Source organism: Leptonychotes weddellii, chromosome 9, assembly GCF_054177405.1.
Source record: "Leptonychotes weddellii isolate Sample4059 chromosome 9, ASM5417740v2, whole genome shotgun sequence".
NCBI classification, from domain to species: domain Eukaryota; kingdom Metazoa; phylum Chordata; class Mammalia; order Carnivora; family Phocidae; genus Leptonychotes; species Leptonychotes weddellii.
The window spans coordinates 114,020,382-114,041,494 of NC_138377.1; the positions used below are offsets into that span (position 1 = coordinate 114,020,382).

Consider the following 21,113-nt stretch of genomic DNA (forward strand, 5'->3'; position numbering starts at 1 on the left):
AAGAAGAAGAAGAAGGTAGCGGGAGGGGAAGAATGAAGCGGGGGAAATAGGAGGGGTAGACGAACCATGAGAGACGATGGACTCTGAAAAACAAACAGGGTTCTAGAGGGGAGGGGGGTGAGAGGATGGGTTAGCTTGGTGGTGGGTATTGAGGAGGGCACATTCTGCATGGAGCACTGGGTGTTATGCACAAACAATGAATCATGGAACACTTCCTCTAAAACTAATGATGTAATGTATGGGGATTAACATAAGAATAAAAAAAAAAAAACTAAAGGCTAGAAATAAGACATTTTTAGACATGTCTCTAAAATCTTCCTTCAATGAACTCTTTCTTAGAAAGCTATTGTTTTGTTCCACCAAAATGAAGGACTAAACAAATTGAAAAGAAGATGTGGGACCCAGAAAGCAAGAGATACAATTACTTTTAAAATGAAGATGTTTATTTCTCTCCCCCGTAACAGTCTTAAGTGGGGGGAGGATGGCTGCTGCTGGGCTCTGTGGTGCCATTCAGAGACCCAAATTATGCACCCCCCCCCATTCATAGTCGTTATTTCAGGGCCAAAGCTGGGTCACAGTCATACCAGTTTTCCAAGTCTTGGGAAGAGGAAAGAAAACTCAGGGGAGCATGGGTATAATGTTTGAAGGCCCAAGCAATGAAGTGACATATATCACTTCTGTTCTACTCTGTCACTCACATGGGCACGTTTCCCTGCAAAGAGCCACAGGGAAATTTAGTCTCTGGCTGGGCAGCCACATGCCTATCATGCTTTACCAGAAAAGAAGGGGAAAATGGGAAGAATTGATTTTGGTAGCATTTTGAGACCAAGAGCAATTGTCTAAGATTGTACATTCCAACAGTGAGTTCAGGAACATCACTACTCCAAAAAGGCCAGATGGGAGCAGAGACCAGTAAGAACACAGAAGATGTCACATAAAGCCAAGCACAGAGTCTGCTTGTGATTCTGTTCCTCCCCCTGATGCACACGTTCTCTCTACCTCTCTCTCTCAAATAAATAAATATTTAAAAGAATTTTTTTTAATTAAAAATAAACATGCTACCACAAATACGTCTGTTTGCACACATACCTATGTGTGTCAGTACATTTGTCAGATTTGTTTCTTTTGGATCACATCTTAGCAGTGAAACTGCTGAATTGAAGGGAATATGCTTTTTTTAAGGTGGATATCTCTTGCTAAACTCTCTCTGGTAAGGTTGTCCCAACTTACGATTCCACAGTAGTGTACTGGAGTACTAAGCTGTCCCATTCTAAGTGTTGGAAATGCCTTAAATACTTCACAGGAAAGTCTTATCCTGAAATGGCCCACTAGAAAATTCTGTTTTCATTGTGCATCAGGTACATTGAATACGGATCTAAATTGAGAAACTAGTAGGGAAGTGTTAAGCTCAGGAATGAGTAATAACTCATTTCTAATCACTTAATGAGATGTTCTGTGATTGGTGCAGTAGAAAAAATACCTAATTGAGACCCAGAGTCACTACACTCAATAGCTACTTCTAGTACTAGGAGCTGTGTGACGTTAATAAATCACTCAACCTCTCTGGGTTTCAGTGTCTTTGTCCGTAACAGAAACGGGGCTGGAGTTGAATTTATGAATTTCTTGTCCCATAAAGTATCAGAAATCTTAATGATAATAAATGTTACAATTTTCATTTGAGTCAGGGACCCTCGCCTAAGTACTAAGCCACGCATGATTGCAACAGAAAACTCAAAGGAGACGAAATGTTTCATTTTGTACTGTCACCAAAATAATCTCACTGGAAACCTCATTAAGGATTCCCCTATGCAAGATAGCAACCACTGGCTTAAATTCAGATGGATGGCGGTACCTAATGTAAAATTTTCAGCATCATTTCACTTAAATTCAAAATTCAAATTCAACAAACATTTATTGTGCCGGAAGCTATTCCATGTGAAGAATATTAAATAGTGACCCTGTCCTAAAGAAGCTGACAACATAGTTAAGTCATTTACTCACAGTGGGGTTTTCAACCTAGAATTGTTTCTATTTAAATAATAGGAGAGAATACTAAGACTAAGAAATGCCAAAATTAAATTTCCAAACTAACCTCAAGATTGAGGCTCACTTTTAGCAGTTACATGCAGATTTTTCTTCATATTTAATATATTTCGCATATTTTATAAATAAATGATGTTAATAGATTTGAGCTGTGTGTGTGTTGTGTGTATATATAATCACTAATAACTTACACTAATTCAGTATCAAAATTAACTATTTATACATTTAATAATGCTTGAGTCAAAGTTTCAAAATTAACAGAGAAATATGATCGACATTAGAAGAGTACCATGTTATAAAATACAATTACTTAATTTTAAAAATTAACTCCATATAATTAACTAATACACCAATTAAGCAATATGTAATTAAGTTATAGTCCCTGCCACCTAGTCATTTAATCATAAAAGCAAAGCATTTTTTATAAACAAATAAAATAAATATGAAATCTATTAATTAAATGTGTGGTTGGAGCTAAGAATAAGCATTAAGAATAAAAATTATCTATTTCCACAATCTGTGTAATCAGAAAGCAGGTCTTGTGATCCAGTGCATAATTATTATATTTAGCTTAGAGTGGTTGGTATGGTGTGTGGCTCAGTCCCTTAGTTTGGATGCTGGTCTGCCACATACCAACGACTTAACTTTGTTCATCAGTAAAATGAGGACAATAATGGTGCCTACTTCATTTTGTTGTTTTCAGAATTAAATGAGATAATGCACAGATAGTGCTTAACATAACCCTGGACGCCTGGAAAATCCTAGGGCACGATTACTATCTAGTCAGTTTGGGAAATTGTCAGCTTCATGCATAATTGATATCAAACAGAATTCTGTACACGCGTATCCTTATAACCTAGCTCATCTCTGTGATTGGTAGGTAAACTAGAAAAATGGAAGTGCAGGAGTATTATTATTTGGGTAAAGGTCTATAAAGTCCTGTCCTCTGGCAAATTCCTCCTTTCTGTTCAAGGGAATTGAGGTATTGCTACTGAAATTTTCACCCACTCCCACTTGCAAGCCACTTTGGCAAACTACAATCTGATGACTGCCGGCTCAAGTCTCCAAAAGAGAAGGGACATAGATGGCTGCTTTGAGGGGAGAAAACAGAAGAATTACTCTGGCTAATGTCAAGTGAAGAAAATCCACTGGAAGGAGATTAGGAACGGGAAGACTGTAGAACCAGGTTTGGGAGCAGGTGGCAACAGACGCAACTCCGGAGGGTGGAAGCAAGTTCACCAGGACCTCCCTCACTACAGGAATCTCCTAGTCAGAAGCCTCTAGCAAGGATGGTCTTAAGCCTCTCCCATCTGTTTGCAAGGTTTAGGACACATGCCCCGGCCTGTGTGTACTGGGACAGAGAAAAAAAAGATGGGTCCCTTTGGACTGTCCTGGCAGGATACCAGTCCCAGAACATAGCAACAGGTGCTGTGAGAATTGTGAATGGATGCTGGACAACCTCACAACATGGGGTGGTCACAGTCAAAATCATGAGGAATCCACGGAACTTCATGAACATAAAATGTAATTGTATTCAGGTCACTGTGGGGAGAGGGAAAGTGTAAGCTCCTTCCTACCTGGGGAGCTTCAGCAACCACAGTATTTTTTTTAAAGATTTTATTTATTTGGGCAAGAAAGATTGCAGGGGGAAGAGCAGAGGGAGAAGGAGAGAAGAGAATCTCAAGCAGACTCCTCACTGAGCATGAAACCTGACATGAGGCTCGATCCCATGACCCTGAGATCATCATCTGAGCCAAAATCAAGAGTCGGTCGCTTAACCAACTGAGCCACTCAGGCACCCCTCAGTAACCTCAATCTTTTGAAGGATTCATAACCTGGGAAAGGATACATAAAACCAAAAGACATTATAAACCTGCAGAGCTACAGTATTGTTGAGGATTGAATAATACCATGTCTGTGAAAATCGTTCATAAAACACAGCCCACTCTGCAAATGCAAAGTGATATATCAGTCTCACTAGATATGTATTAGAAAGGTAGACACCATGAGGGTACCAGCTGGCTCGGTCAGTGGAGCTTGCCACTGCCCATCTCAGGGTCATGAGTTTGAGCCCCACATTAGATGTAGAGATTACTTAAAAAGAAAAAATCTTAAAAAAAAAGAAAGAAAGAAAAGTAGATACCATATTTACATACAATTTATATACAAGAAGAGGTAAGACTTCTCTTCCCTCAACCATAGTTCCCCTATCAACTCTCTTGTCTTTTGGGGCACCTGGGTGGTTCAGTTGGTTAAGTGTCTGCCTTCAGCTCAAGTCATGATTCCAGTGTCTTGGGATCAAACCCTGAGCAGGGAGTCTGCTTCTCTCTCTCTCCCTCTGCTGCTTCCCCAGCTTGTGTGCTCTCTCTCTCTCTCTGTCAAATAAATAAATAAAATCTTTAAAAAAAATCTCTTGTCTTTAATTTTTTAAGATTTATTTATTTATTTTTAAAGATTCTGTTTATTTTTTTTTATTCTTATGTTAATCCCCATACATTACATCATTAGTTCTAGATGAAGTGTTCCATGATTCATTGTTTGTGCACAACACACAGTGCTCCATGCAGAACGTGCCCTCCTAAAGATTCTGTTTATTTTTGAGAAAGAGAGAGAGCGCATGAGTGAGGGAAAGAGGGGCAGAGGGAGAAGCAGACTCCCTGCTGAGTGGGGAGCCCGATGCAGGACTCAATCCCAGGACCCCGAGATCATGACCTGAGTCTAAGGCAGACACTTAACTGACTGAGCCAGGCACCCTTATTTATTTTAGAGAGGGAGAGAGAGAGAACATGAGGTGGGTGAGGGGCAGAGGGAGAGGGAGAGAGAAAATCTCAAGCAGACTCCCTGCTGAGTGCAGAGCTTGATGCAGGGCTCGATCTCATGACCCTGAAATCACCACCTGAGCTGAAACCAAGAGTCGAGACTTAACCGACTATGCCACCCAGGTGCCCCAGTTCTTGTCTCTTTTAACAATATCATGCTTTAATCACAGCAATAATAGAGTTTTAAAGAATTTTTTTTAATCTTCAGAATTTTAAGAAATTGTAGTTAGAAAAAATACATATACTCAGGGTATGTTAAATACACAAGCACACACACACACACACCGGCCCCATTTTATAAACCTACTCATGAAATAATCTTACAGCTTTAATTGGTAATGTTCAGGTATCACGAAGAAGGAACCTCAGAATGGGAAACGCTTTCCAATGAGGCCTATCTCTGCAGCTGCAGTCATATAGGAATTCAGGGGATGTTCTGACATTAGTATTAGGAGGACTAATTTGTTTGCATCTGCTAAATTTACAGTGCTTAACTTTTCAACACCAAGACTGTCAAATTTCCAGGAAATGTTTTATTCTCTCAGTTTCCTTTGTCTGCAAAATGAAGCTATCACTGAAATATTTCCAGGGAAATCCCAGTGGAGATCTTTATAGACAAAGGGGTAATTGCATAGATGGAATGAATTGGCTCTAAGACTCTGTACATGTAGAAAGGCAAATAATATTCTGATGATACTGAGGTTAGCAAATTTGGGGTTTGAGAGGTAAGAGGCACAGAGCAATATAGATGCCTAATAGTGACAAAGCAAGCAAAGGAAGTTTTAAGGAGAAAAAAGCAAGTTAAAAGATACCTTTTCTACACGAGGTTCAAAAAACTATACATTTTACTAAATGTTAAAGAATCCCAATTATACTAAAGTTCTGTAAAATGGAGACAAAAACAAATCCTATTCATTTTCTTAATAATGTCTTTTGATAAATAGAACTTATACTTTGATGAAGTAGTTTATCTTTTTTATATTTAATATTTATCTTTTTTAAAATGCTTTTAAATTCTGGTAAATATTTGCCTACCCCTTATGCTTAAAGGTAGTCTCTTGTTTTTCCGGAAGTTTACTATGATTGCTTGTATTTTGAGTCCATGGTCCATCTGGAATTATAGTTTGCATGTGGCATAAGCTAAGTACTGTATTTTTCACTTGCCTATCCAATTGTTCCAGAATCATTTATGGAAAATATTCTCCTTTTCTTCACTGAATTGCTTTGTGTCCCTGTTGAAAATTAACTGACTATATATGAATGGGGCCATTTCTGGACTCTGTTTTATTAGTCTATTTGTCCTACCTTATACCAGACAACACTGCTTAATTATTATAATTTTACAATGAGTCTTGAAATCAAATGCTGGAAGTCCTCCCACTGTATTCTTCTTCTACAGAATGTTCTTGGCTATTCTAGGTTCTTTGCATTTCTATGTAAATTTCAGAATCAGCATGTCTTGGGCACCTGGATGGCTCAGTCGGTTAAGCGTTGCACTCAGCTCAGGTCATGATTCCAGCATCCTAGGATCAAGCCCCGCGGTGGGCTCCCTGCTCAGTGGGGAGTCTGCTTCTCCCTGCCCCAGCCCTTGTGCTCTTGCTCTCTGTTCTCTCTCTCTCTCCCTCCCTCTCAAATAAATAAAATCTTTAAAAAAAAAAAAAAAAAAGAATCAGCATGTCAATTTCCTTACAAAAGAAAGAAAGAAAGTCAGTCTAGAACAGAGCTAGCACATCTGCTCTAAACAGTCTACCTCTGGACTTACCCAGGAGGCAGAAATAAAATGTATCTTATTTAAGCCACTCTCATTTTGGATGTCTTTCATTGAAAGCCGAACTTAATCCTAATTGATACAAGCTTTGATTGGCTCTAATGGACCACTTGCTAAGCCCTGGACCAATCACGATGGCCAAGGAAGTAGGATGGAGGCAGCTCCACCTGAGCCCCAAGAACCGACTGTAGAGAAGAGCTGGCTTCCCAGGAGAATCAAGGCAGAAGCTAGAACTAGCAGAACTTAAAAGGAAAAGGGTTCAGTAATGCAGCATATATCTACCATCCCACCAGCATAGCCCCCAAACTAAACAGGCTGGAGGATACGTATGCTTTGATTTATTTTGGGTTTGATGCTAACATTTTTTGGGAAAAAAAAAAGTTTATTTGTTTTAAAATGTACATCTAGCCATCCAGTTGCTTATACAATCTTAAATAGAAACAACCACATCCAAAGCAAAGCATATAAAAGAGACATGTAGTGATCCCAGGGATCCCCGAGCATGGTCTGCTGAAGAACTGGCAAGCCAACTCAGCTTTCAGAGAAGCCAGAGGTCAATCTTATGATGACGAACTATTGCACCTGCCATATGAGGGAGTCTCAAAAGGTACTTTGTTTGTTTCTGCTTATTTTAACTTGATTTGCACTAACCAAACAACAAGCTTAAACCAAAATAGAAGGGGACATGGTTTCAGATTGGGAAGTCACTACCGGAAATTTAATTTAAAAAGTCAAATGCTTGAGGGGATGACCTCTGCCAAATGTTTTGTGGAAACCCAGATGAAGTTAGGAAACACGGATGTGGCAGATGCACAAACCCCAGAGCAAAACCCAGGCCAGTCTCCCTATTAATGCCTGACAACACCACATGGGCTTCATAATTGGAACGAGATGTTGAGAGATGACTTAAGTCATCCACTTGGCAGAAGATCTAAATTCCTTGGAAATGTCTCCCAGCCTGGGTTGAACTCCCTGCTCTGAGCTAGCGGGCCGATCTTCGCTGTTCAGGGCTATGGAGGAGAATGAGAGACGTCTCATCCCATGAGCTGCCTAACCACATTTCAGGTGGATGGTTGGTTGTGGCGTTCTGAGGATTACTCCCTCTTTCTCCTGTGCCCACCCCAATGCCATCACATCACAGTCTGAATCATGCCTTCCCAAGGATACAGCCAGAAAGAAACTTATAGAGGTCAATAGCACACAAACCTCCTCATTTCCAGATGAACAAACTTGCAGATAAGCTCTGTAGAAATTTTATTTCTGATGTGAGAGTATTTCCTTGCCCTTGAACAAGAAACATTTCTGTTTTGTGTTTACCTTGTTTCTCTCCCATGGTTCATTTTGTTTCTTCTTCTTCTGGAATCATCTACCGCAAAGTTCTCCCTCTTTGTCAACCAACCAAATGTACTGAACTCTAAAACAAAAGAAATGGAAGAACAAAGGCAGACTTCCAGTGTTGAAGTGTGTGGAGGACATGATTGTGTATTTAATTTAAAGCAATTGATCTGAAGCATTATCATCAACCTGATGGTACTGTTTTAACTAAAAACCCGTCTTTCTACAATGTTGTGTCAGACAGATTATGAATGGAATTAAATGAATGAGATCCCAGGCTTCATATTTACAATACCGTGCAGGTTGCTGTAGGTAGGTCGATAGCAAAGACTGTTCTTCATAAGCATCACCCATGTCTTCGTAGATCTCAGGTGTAGGCAGATCCATAAGCACCTTGGTAGGCTTGTCAGGCAGTCACAAGCCCAAGAGGGCATCCTGGACTAAGGATAGAGACCACCCTGCCTTCACATGGCCCATATCACCCCGTAACATGGTGCTCTTAGAGACTTCCCTTACTTTATGAGCTCAGAGTCAAGTCATTACCCACTACTAGCAAGGGAATAAGACTTCATGGAATGCCATTTTGTACTTCATCTTCCTTTCCTTCTTGTTTTATTTGCTTCTAATTTATTTTATTTAGCAATATAATTTACATTTTCGTTAATCACTTTGCATCCTTTACAAGGTAAGGTATGATTTTGTATGTTATATTAATTATACTATATCAAGTTATACTACTATGTGTGCATATAAATTTGGAAGTATCCCAGAAAGTGATACTTTAAATCTCTCTCCTGCCTATTTAGAGCCTGTGTGATCTAAGATGAGTTATTTAATGTCTCTGAAATTCAGTGAACTAGAAATGAGAATATCTACCTCAGAAAAGGTTGTCAGTACTCTAGGTAGCACAGATAAAATACCTTGCACATCGCCTGGCACTGAGTAATCACCCATGTATCATTGAATATACTTATTTATGAAGCTGGTTGTCCGCAAAGTGCTTACGGGTGACCCTATCTTCTAAACAGGATTGAGCAGAAGCAAGAAAAGCAAATGCAACAAGCAAGACTACATCAAACTAAAAAGTTTCTGCACAACAAAAGAAACCATCAATAAAATGAAAAGGGAACCTATACAATGGGGGAAGTATTTGCAAACTATGTATCTGATACCCCGTTAATATTCAAAATCTATAAAGAATCTATACAGCTCAATAACAACAACAGCAACCAAAAAACCAATCCAATTTTAAAAATGGGCAGAGGAACTGAATAGACACTTTTCCAAAGACACCCAAATGGCTAATAGGTATACGAAGAGGTGCTCTACACCATTCATCATCCGGGAAATGAAAATCAAAACCACAGTGAAATGTCACCTCACACCTGTTAGAATGGTTAAGCTCAAGAAGACAAGAGATAACAAGTGTTGGTAAGGACGTGGAGAAAATAGAACATGCGTGGACTGTTGGTGGGAAACGTACATCAGTGCAGCCACTCTGGAAATCAGTATGGTGGTTCCTCAAAAAACTAAAAATAGAACTACCATATGATCCAGCAATCTCACCTCTGGGTATATACCCAAAGGAAATGAAAGCGGGATCTCCAAGAGACACCTACACTCTGATGCTCATTGCAGTGTTATTCACAATGGCCAGGATATGGAGACAATCTAAGTGTTCATCAATAAGTGAATGGATACAGCTCTGATATGTATATATACAACGGAATATATAATATATGTATATATATTATATATATACAATGCAATATATACACATACAAAGGAATACAGTGAAATATATATATATACACATATACACACACACACGTACACAATGGAATATTATTCTGCCATGAGAAAAAAGGAAATCCTGCCATTTGAGACAACACGGATGGACCTTGAAGGGATTATGCTAAGTGAGATAAATCAGATAGAAAAAGACAAATACTGTATGATATCACTTACATGTGAAATCTGAAAAACAAAACTAGCTCATAGAGACAGAGAGTAGAATGGTGGTTACTAGGGGCTGGGAGGTAAGGGAAATGGGGAGATGCTGGTCACAGGGTACAAACTTGTGGTTAGAAGAGGAATAAGTTCTGGAGATCTAATGTACAGCATTGTAATTATAGTTAACAATACTGTATTATGTATTTCAAAATTGCTAAGAAACTGGATTCTTAAGGGTTCTTACAAGAGAAATGATAATTATGTGATGTAATACAGATGTTAGCTAATGCGGTGGTGGTAATCATGTTGCTTGATTATATATATATATATATATATATATATATATTACACAATTATATATATAATTGTGTAAATGTATCAAATCAACATGCTGTACACCTTAAGCTTACAGAATGCTTAATAATAATAATAAATAAACAGATTGAGCATTTCCTGCCAAGTTAACAAGGCGGAATCTAACCCCATCAGTACTGTACATCTTCCCCATCCTAATGCAAAATTACCAGCTACAACCTTCCCTAAGGGGTCATCTTGAGACAGAAAGCGAAGGCAACAGGAGAAGCAGAGGAGAGAGGAAGACTCCTTGGATTAATCAAAAGAATACCCAACAGTAACCAAGGCAAAGGGGGCCATACCATGACTGGCTCCCTGCTTGCACAGTCACTAGCCAGTGTGGGTCTCAGTATCAACTGGCAACTGGTAAGAAACGCCGATCAGAGTCTCTTACTGTGGAACTCAGAAGTCTGTGATTTAACAGCTCTCCAGGTGATTCTCATGCACACCAAAGTTGGAGAAGTACTTCCAGAAAATGCGAACGATAGAAGGTAGCTGTGGCCTTCAGCCAGTCCAGATGGAAGAAGCCAGTGACCCATAAGCCACATCTCGCCTCCAGGATTCTCCGCCTGTAACTGCAAAATAATATTTGAAATGGCCACTTTCACAATTTGAAAGTTGGCATTACTAGGTTATCTTGAAAAATCAAAAGCTGTGATAAAACTAAATCTGCATTTCCACAAGGCCACAGTTAACAAGGGTCAAAGAGTGGCACCCCTCTTTAGAATAGTCTGGGCCCTCCATTTTGCCATGGTCCCCATGAGTCCCAATTATCATGGGTCCCCACAACCCATGAAGAGACCCCGTCAGGCTCCCATGTGCATTTGGAATGACCAGTCCGGAGTTGGTTCAACTCCTCCATCCCCCATTCAGAGAAGTAAAACTTGTGTCAGAGAGTTTAGGAAAAATCAGCCAACAATTTAGGAACAGAATAATGTCTTATATAAATGGTAGCTGTTGTTACAATATCATGTATTAAAAGAAAAAATAATTTGAACCAGAACCCTGGCTTGGGGATACCCTCCATTTTATGGTTCTGCATCTGCTTCCCTTGTGAGTGGCCTTGATATTTATTTTCATGAGATTTCTCCCACATCAGAATGTTGTTTGGGAAAGGGAGACACAGAGTGATTTACTGAGTTTCACAGGAAACAAACCAAAAAGCAAACAATTTTGCTCTTATGTGGACTTGTTTTGGTATCACCTAGTCAAAGTGTCTCATTTCTTTTTTTTTTTTAAGATTTCAATTATTTATTTGTTTATTTATTTATTTATTTGAAAAAGAGAGAGCACGAGTTGGGGGGGGGTGGGCAGAGGGAGAGGGAGAAGCAGACTCTCCGCTGAGCAGGGAGCCCAATGCGGGGCTCGATCCCAGGACCCTGGGCCCAGGACCTGAGCTGAAGGCAGACACTTTACCAACTGAGCCACCCAGGCGTCCCCAAAGGGTCTCATTTCTAACAAATACCAGAAATTACACTTGCAAATGGCGTGCTTGTGTTTGCGCTGGAAGACATGTCTCACGTATTTGTATGACATGGATATTTAAAGTTTCTCAGGTGATTCCATTTCATGCAACCAGGTTTAAGAAACAGTGATCCGTTCCACCCCAGTATAATCCAATTATCCTCTCTCTGGCACCCCTGACAGATGGGATGGTCATTAAAAATGATTTTAAGCCAATCGAATTATTGGAAAGTTCTTTCTTACACTGAGGTGAAATCCACTACCTGCAATGCCTGTTTTCTACCTGATTCCCTTTGAAAACTCTTTTAGGACATTTTGCACATCCCACCCCAACAGTTTCTCCACTGATTTTTATTTTGTTTCTGAACTGAGATCCATTAAGGTCATCATCCTTAGGAGCAATGATGAGATTAGTCTTTTATGAATATCTTATTCTGTGTCAGACACAGAGCTAGGAACTTTGGATCCCTTTTCACATTCTCAACAACACAGAGAGTGAATTCTATTACCCAATCTTTCGCCGGCAAAGCCAGAACTGGGTCCAAGGCAGTTGTGCTAGTCAAAGCTATGTTGGCCTGGCACCATTTGGCAACCAGATCCGGGCACAAAACTTTTTAAACTGGGAGCTTCCTGGTCTAGAACACTATATTTCCAGGTTTAAAGTTAATGAGCATATCATTGCATAATTTGTTTTAAACTCAGCCTCAGGGGCACCTGGGGACTCAGTCAGTTAAGTGTCTGCCTTGGGCTCAAGTAGTGATCTCAGGGTCCTGGGATCAGCCCCAAGTCAGGCTCCCAGCTCAGTGGGGAGTCCGCTTCTCCCCCTCTCTGCCTCCACCCCCATTCATGCACTCTCTTGCTCTCTCAAACAAATAAATAAAATCTTTTTAAAAATAAACAAATAAACCCAGCCTCATATCTGACTGGTGGGATGACGAACTGGGGAAGATGCCAGCATCACACTGCCAAATGCATGATCCATCACTGTGTCCACCCGTAAGTGCCAGGGCATTGGGAATGAGCTTGTCAGGCCCTTAAACAAAAGACTAGAGTCCTGACAGAATAGGGAAAAGGACAGCATTGTTTTCATTGATGAGGAGACTTCATGAGGGGTTGGGGACTATATGTAAGTTTTGACCATTAAATATAGGCTGTATATGGGAATGTGAAAAACAGGGTGGGGGTGGGGGAAGAGCCTAGATTGTTTTGTTTGCCTTTCAGTTTGGGGTTTGGTTTGTTTTATTTTTGCTGGCCCCTGTACTCCCTGTATTCCTCCTCCATCTTCCATTTAAAAATAATCAACCAATGAGGGGCACCTGGCTGGCTCAGTTGGTAGAGCATGCAATTCTTGATCTCAGGGTCATGAGTTTGAGCCCCATGTTGTGTGTGGAGACTACTTAAACATAAAATCTTTTAAAAATAATAAGAGTAATAAATAAATAAATAAGTAAAAATTTAATTTTTTTTGGAGAGAGAGAGAGAGAACAGGTTCCACGCTCAGCATGGAGCCTGACACTGGGCTCTGTCTCAAGACCCTGAGATCATGACCTGCACCGAAATCAAGAGTTGGACATTTAACTGACTGAGCCAACCAGGCTCCCCTGAAAATTTAATTTAAAAAAGAACTGTAGCCTATAATTCCAGTGAATGCCCCCCAAAATAAAGAATAAACACTACAGAGTGGTCTGGCATGCTCTGCTAACATTCTTCTTCTTTCCGCATCTTACACAGGAGACATCATGAAACCCATGCATTCCAAATACGTGCTTGGAATTTCTGTGTCTTTGTCACAGAGTGATGAGTTCATTTCCGAGGCCTCCCAGGCTTCATTTAGGATTTTATTCTATGGTTACTGCATCTTTGCAGACAATCATTTTACTGGAAATGCGTTTATAAGATGTGACTTTTTAGCCATTTACAGAGTGGAGTCAAGTGTGTTCAACAATTACTTACCTTACATTGTAGATATGGTTTCAAATTCTGTTGGCTGTTTCAAAAGAAACAAAAGAAAAGTAAGTGTGAACTCCAATATATGTTTTTATTTTCAAACAGCTTCAGCAAATTGAGTCTTTTCTAATTGAAAGTTACTTGGTGTAACTATGCAGCTTCAAGAACAATAGCAAAGTCAGTTTGCAATCACTTAGTTATTTCAAGTTTTCCCACTCCGCCGTTATTAAATTAATTCACCCTCTAATAAAAATAATTCCTAATGTTGAGAAAATACAGATAAGTAGAGAGAAGCTTTATTAAGATCATCAGTATTAAAACTAAATCCTTTTTTTCTCATTAAAGAAGATACAGTCAATTTAATTAATTCACATTAATCCCTAGTTGACATTAAATTAATCTAAAAATCTACAGTCATATAGATTATTAACACGGAGCCATAAAAAATGTTTAAAATGATTAATATATAAAAGAAACACAGTTCTAAAGATTCACGTGATTGTATTTTAAAATGTTCTATAGGGGCACCTGGCTGGCTCAGTCTGTGGAGCGTGAAACTCTTGATCTCGGGGTTGTGAGTTCGAGCCCCTCGTTGGGTGTGGAAATGACTTTAAAAATATACAATCTAAAAAATAAATAAAATAAAATGTTCTATAGGTGAACTAATCTTCTGAGGCCACTTTTTCAGTTTATCAAATACTTGTGATTTAGAAAAACAAGAAATCAAAGAAGTATCTTTTCTAAAGAAAAAAAGTAGAAAATTTTACTAAGATATTGATCTAGGATTGATACTTCCTTCTAATTAACTGACAGTGATCACTCTATAAAACTTGAGCCCCAAATGATCTTCATACTTACATCATTTAAATTCTTTTTTTTTTTTAAAGATTTTATTTATTTGACAGAGAGAGACACAGCGAGAGAGGGAACACAAGCAGGGGGAGTGGGAGAGGGAGAAGCAGGCCTCCTGCAGAGCAGGGAGCCCAATGTGGGACTCGATCCCAGGACCCTGGGATCATGACCCGAGCCGAAGGCAGACGCTTAACGACTGAGCCACCCATGCGCCCCATCATTTAAATTCTTATTTTGAGAGACAGCTCTATTTTCTGAAGATTGTTGATATTTTGTTCCTTTACTTTTTCTAGAAAAGAAAAATTATTATAAGGCAATCAATAGTTCACCTCCAGCACTTTCACATCATTCTAGATTGTAAAGCCATTTTATTTTAAAACATCTTTATGTATGAACTTATTTTAATTGGATTTTTAGAACTGACCTCTAATTATGAGTAGATGTCAGGTGGCATATTTTTATTCTGGCTTTATAAATCTGTTTTCAGGCTATAGATCACTTAACAAAGAATGTCATCATGTATGTTTAACACTAATTTCAGATTGAGTTCTCATCCCAAGTCCATGCTGATCGGCATTATAAAAGTGTAACTTCAGCTCATGAGCTCCTTCATATAGAGTTCAAGTCTTCTACCAGAGCAAGACAAGCCAAACAAAATAACTGTCTTTTCAATGTACACTGACGTAAAGAACTCACCTTTCACATCAAACAACAACAACAAGAAATAGACTTGTATTTTATCCAGCTTTTCAATTTCATGATAAGCTCTAGAGCTAATTAACTTAATAGACTAAAAGATGCCAATTTTCTTTATTTACTTTTTTTGTCTCGATAAACATTAGTGTGCTTGAGTGGACACCTCTATTTTCCTTGGAGTTTTAAAGCTTCCTTTCATGTGGGAGAAAAATGGCTAAATATGTCAGGGTTTATCAAACAGAGCCTTGCTTTTTTGGCTAGTCCCTTTTGCCTTATCTAGCAAACACATTACCCTCTCCATCAAAATGTGGCAGAGCAAACACTGCAGTAGGCCCTCACACATAACCAGAGCTACCTTTAAACAGCCTCTGGACTCTTTAAACTCAGCTAGAAAGCTGATTAGGTCCCAGATCTTGCACATTATCTCATTTTTGATAGCTGTGCTATGAAAAAGCAATAAAGAAAAAGCTGTCTAATAAGAAGTCAAGTTAAAGTGTCTGCTTACTTAAGAGCTATACTTAAAAGGAAGGGGGAAAAAAGAACTGTGTAAACTGGTTTAACTATCTGCAAATCTCAAAGGGAGCAGCGTTCAAAAAAAGAATTTATATGTGAGTTAAAGGGGAATCAGGATATTTCCTTAAATCTCAGCATTCACATACAGGAAACAACTTCGTCATATCTGGGGGAGTTCTCATATCTTTGTTTAGTACATCATAGGCAACTTTGAAGCTGTTGTTTGTTCCAATATGAGAAAGTCAAAGATCCCTTCCAAGCCTACAAAACAACCACAAAAAGACACATAGAAAGTTATGTATATTTCACAAACGTTACCTTTCCCTGATCTAAAAGAGTAACTTAATTAAAAGTGAGAAAATATCTAACCCTGAAGCTGATTTGAAACATCCGAGACTCACTTCTCTTAGCAAGTAGAGCAATGACAGATAATATTTAGAAGGACATATTTTAGCCATCTTTCCCAACATTTTAGCACATGAGCAAAGTACAATGCTTGTTTTTCTGCATCCTAACCTCACCCAAGTCCAGCTTCTCAGGTCTTTACACATTTCTGGCATATGTGCAGAGTGGAAACAGACTGTCTTACACCATGGAGCAGGTTGAAAAGAAAAGATGTGAGTAGGATGTGGAATGCTGATTTAAAGAGATGAGGGGTGTGGTTCAAAGTGGCAAGGTCAATGTTAACATGTGTAGGAAAACACCGGCTCCTGTCTGGGCTTGTTTGCAAGATTTCGTTGGGAAGTGACATAAAATGAAAACTATTTGTACCTGAGGTTCTGTGATCTAACTGTAACAAAAGCAAGTCATATCTGTATCCATGTAGAGTGACTGGGAGGGCGTTGGGGTGGGTGGGACGCCGTTAGCCGCCTTTTAAGGACTCTGGTTTCACTTAGCTCAGATCTTGAGTTACTATCAGGAAAGGCAATAGAGCAACTTAAAAACATAAAGAAAGATATTCCATAGTTGAGGTAATGCTGATTTTATTCCCCACTGAAATGGGCTTTGTCTTAATTTCAAAATTCAACATGTGAAAAAATCAAACTGTGAAATGATATATTTTTCTTTCCTTTTCACATCAAATCCTAGTTTTTAATCAACATTCTAACATATGAGGAAACATCCCTGTCTGTTAAAACTAAATTTCAACTCAAACAGCTTAGTAGAGGATAGCGCCTACCACAAACAAAAAGAATATCCTAAAACCCAAAGGATGTTAAAATATGCCACGAAGGACTTAGGCACATCCGGTAAAATGAGGATGGGGTGTGTCGGCATCCTTACCAAACGAGGGGCTGAGAAGTCAGACACATAGCTGTTTGCCTTCTTATAGGCTCTTAGTGGAGTTTCCCTGTGATTTGATGCACAGTTCAGTGGCGTGCCAACCACGCCCTGGAGCTGCATTTTACTTTGACTGTTTACAAAGCCGGCGACTTAGTGCCTCTGGGGCGTCAGAAGGCAGGGACAAGGACAGTAATCACTTTGCCCCAGGGGCAGTTTTGCGCTCAGCACAGCCCGAGTTTGAGTTGCAATGCCTTAATAGAACCACTCGATATTTAGAGTTGAAGTTGTGGAGTCTAGGCACAACATCCTGGGTGACCGTAACTAAAAGCACTGTCGTCAGTAATAAAATTAATGAGACCCCAATGCATATATGATAATAGCAGATGCCAGTCTAGTAGTAAATATACAGCAGACACATCTTTAAGAGCTTCATGTGTTAACTCACTCCTTACAGCAACCCCCGCTGGAAGCAGGCACTATTGTAACTTCACTAGATGAGGAAACCAAGGGACAGAGAAATTAAGTAACTTGCCCAGGGCTGCAGAGCTAAGTAGTGGCGGAACTTCAAAGAAGTTCCTTTGTAGATGTGTCTGTGTGTGAATACATATTAAATAGGATAAAAGTGCTCCCCCTGCAAAGAAATGGGGTCCCACCCAATTTATTTGTCTCCCCAGGAGACAACATGTAGAGGTATTTTTTTTTTTTCATTATTAGGGGTAATATACATTGTATTCTATTCAAGAAACTTGGTGGTGGATGGTTTTTAAAAGGTTTATTTTCAATGCAAACCGATGATTTGTAACACATTTTAGAAAATGGCTGCAAATTGATTCACACGGGTCTCAAAACTCCTTAGCTCAACTAATTAAAATGGGTAGATTTCGTTTGCCACAAATTGGCCTTTTCTCCACCTTGCTTGATTTGCCTTAGTACCCCTTGGCTGACACTCTGTCATAGGTAAATATTTCCTTTGTCAGCCTACCTTTCACGTTTTCTGTGGATATTGTGTCTGTACTTACTTTTGATAATGACTGCTTTTCTCAGCAGAAAGATGCATGTCCTGGAGTTCCGCAAATATTTTGGCTTTTGTCACTGAACACCATCTAGGGATAAATAGCAATATCAAGTGATTAAAAAAAACTGCTGAACATGATTTTATCAGCAAATACGGTATAACATCGGAGTCTCCCAAACCTGCCCCAAATATAAGGGACACTTAAAAGAAAATATTATCTGGAATGCAGAGTATAGATCACACTTGATTAATCTCCTTACCATCATTATTAAGTACACAGTCAAGCCCAAAGATGCATTTTTGTGAATAACAACACTAAAGAAGGAGGGGAAATGAATGAATGAGTGGATGAATGGATGAAAGAGGAAGGAAGTTTTAATTACAAATGTTGCCATTGCTGCCATCACTGGGGTATACAAGATTTTTTTCCTGCAATGTTAACCTAAGAGCTGTTGAGAAAAATAACTACTTTAGATGTGCTGACTTATTGTGGGGGGGAGGGGAGTAATTAGGCACTTCACATCTTTTTAAAATGCTATGAATCCTCACCCTCTGGTGCAACATTATACCCTTATGCAATTAACCACACTGGTAATGACCTTCCCATCTGATCTAGAGTGACAAAATGAAACTCTGATGGACAGAGATACATAATAGTGCTAGGATTGCCTTTGCGAGCTTCACGAGTCATCCCCAGAGTTTATAAAGGACAAATGTAAAAGTACCAAACACAATAAACAACAGTACCTCTATTACTGAAAAATAGCACACATCTGAAACTTTACCTTTACGCACACATACACAAACACACACACACACAAAACCATTGCTAACCAGATTAATAGTAATCCAAGAAGATGCACAGAAAAATGTGTTTCATTTTGGAAATATTTTTCAAGCAAAATGAGTCAGTACACATACCCATTTGTACTCTGTTGGTGTTAGTTTTTAAAAAGTCAAGGAGAAAGTTCCCTTCTTCCAGAAATCTCATAGGGAGTAATTATTCATTGGTCCTTCAGTAGGTAGAGCTAATTTCAGAACCGCTAGGATGTGACCAGATTATTCGAATCATTCACTTGAAAAGACCCAAATATTAGGGAAGTTCATGAACAGTTTATACTTGTGGGGAAAAAAATCTTTCCTCACCCACGGGGTTGGGGGGGTCTGGGGGTTGGTCATTGAAGACTAGTAAAATCTGCTGCCAAAGGACTTCAGGACCTAATTCCCAACACAACTTCAGAAGACCGTCTGTAAAAAAGAAAGAACCATTTTGTCTGCCTTTCTCCTGCTTCCACATCCCAAACCTGTTACTGAAAGAGAGCAAAGGAGAAGAGAAAGAGAAGCCCACACTCTTTGACATTTTCACCACCAACACCACCCACCACCAAGCCATCCCCCCAGTAAGGAAATGTTAGTCCAGCCACACATTAAAATGAATAATCTGATTACACTGGGGGAACCAGGGTAAATAAAGGTGGCGTGCCCTGTAACTATACAAACTGAACCATCTCAGGAGGTATTTAAAATATTTGGGGGTTGCAGGTGGAGAAAGGTTTCTTGGCAGTGGTTGTTCATTGAAATCTCTTATGGGATTTTTTTTTTTTTTTTGAAACCTAGTCTGTGATGCAGAACCTGCTGTGCTAAATTATGAACCAAAGGCTTTGGGGTGGGAACAATCAATCAAAATACCTGGGGTAGTGTGTAATGTGCATGCTCTTGTCAGCATGATCAGGCTGCCCCCGAACACAGTCCCTCAGCAGGTTAAATAAATATGATACTATAGACAAACCGACAGGATCACACGGCTGCATCAATCAGCTGTTGATAAAATACAATCTTCCTTTAATACACGCTGGGAAAGTTATTTAACACTTACAAAACCTATATCCATTTCTTGTCCTTTTTTTTTTTTTTAAGTCTTCTTCCAAAGTGTAACTCTTTTAAAGGGCACGGGGAAGAAGTTGCGCGATCTCGGATGGACGAAGGGGATTTAATGGGGCCAAAGAAACAGGGAGTCACAGCTGTCTACCCAGGGGGTGGACGAATAACAGCCTCAGGGGTGGAGGAACCGGCCAGAGGGTCCGTGAGAAGGCAAACCACACCTGAAGCTTTGCCACGGATCTCGAAAACCTAGACACCCTGTTGCAACTACTCCTGCAGGGAAGTCATGCAAAAGCAAACCCATGTTATTTCAATTCCGTTCTCCTTTCAGCTCATTTCAGCTCAGCAGTTTGCCGGCATCTGGAGCAGAGGAGGGAAAACTATTCCGGATTTATCGAGGGGGGTGAATGGGGGGGGTGCTGGACAGGAAATCATTTCAAATGGCGAGGGGCTCCAGTGAACTTAGAAAAGTGACTGCAATATAGAGCTGGTGGGAAAGGGGAGATCGCGGATGACTTTACGCGGGTGAAACTTGGTGGGGGGGCAGGACTCGGGAAAGAGGAAGACAATTGCCTTGAGTTAGCGAGGGTGCAAGCGCGCGTGTGCTTCGTGGCTTCAGAAAAACCCTGTCCCCGAGGAGGACAAACAGGTGAAAGCGCCCGGGGTGGGTGCCAGGACCCTCTGGAGCGCCGGCCCAGGCTGGGCTGTAATTGAAGTCGATGTGGACTTTCACCTCCGGCTGGCGCCCGGCCTCTGCCACACGTTCGCTCGGCCCCAGGTTCACCCCGGGGGCCTCCGGGCTGTCGCGCGTGGACCTGCGACACGGCGCGCGCGGGTGGCTGGGCCCGCTGGGGAGTGGCCGAGCGCCGGGGAGGGCCGCGGCTGCCGGGAGGGGGAGAGCCCCGGGTAAATGCTGACAGGCTATCTCTTAACAAGTGAAGATTAATGTCCCATCTAAAACTAAGCTCCCCTAAGTGCCGTCGCGGCAGCAGAAATACTGGCAGTGAGGAAAGGCGTCGCCTGCCACTCAAAATGCCGATCCTCCCCAGCCTGTTGAAATAACCCGCCCGGGCAGCTCGAGGTGTTGACGGCCACGTTTGTCAGCGCGTCGGGCGGCCCCGGACCCTCCTCGGCGGCGACCCGAGCTCGGAACCAATCCAATCCCGGCGTCAGTGGCCGCCGCCCGCGC

At 40.4% G+C, this 21,113-nt stretch overlaps 1 protein-coding gene across 8 annotated transcripts in view; it reads right to left on the reverse strand.

Annotated features, from left to right (window-relative positions):
- Positions 1-21,113, reverse strand: part of LOC145723578 (uncharacterized) — a 71,462-nt gene that overhangs the window by 7,143 nt on the left and 43,206 nt on the right. For 3 of the 8 annotated variants that reach the window (XR_014148759.1, XR_014148763.1, XR_014148761.1), the window contains 3 exons: positions 18,048-18,131; positions 10,667-10,847; positions 7,948-8,044 (listed from right to left, as the gene is read on the reverse strand). Coding sequence is in view for 2 of the 8 variants with exons in the window: in XM_081831592.1 (XP_081687718.1) it covers positions 7,948-8,044; positions 10,667-10,847; positions 13,690-13,723; positions 18,048-18,131 (396 nt within the window). In the remaining 6 variants the exon portion in view is untranslated. Of the gene's footprint in view, positions 1-7,947; positions 8,045-10,666; positions 10,848-13,689; positions 13,724-15,890; positions 16,006-16,265; positions 16,285-18,047; positions 18,132-21,113 lie in introns of those variants that run through there. The other 5 variants (XR_014148760.1, XR_014148762.1, XM_081831592.1 and 2 more) reach the window with 3 other exon arrangements.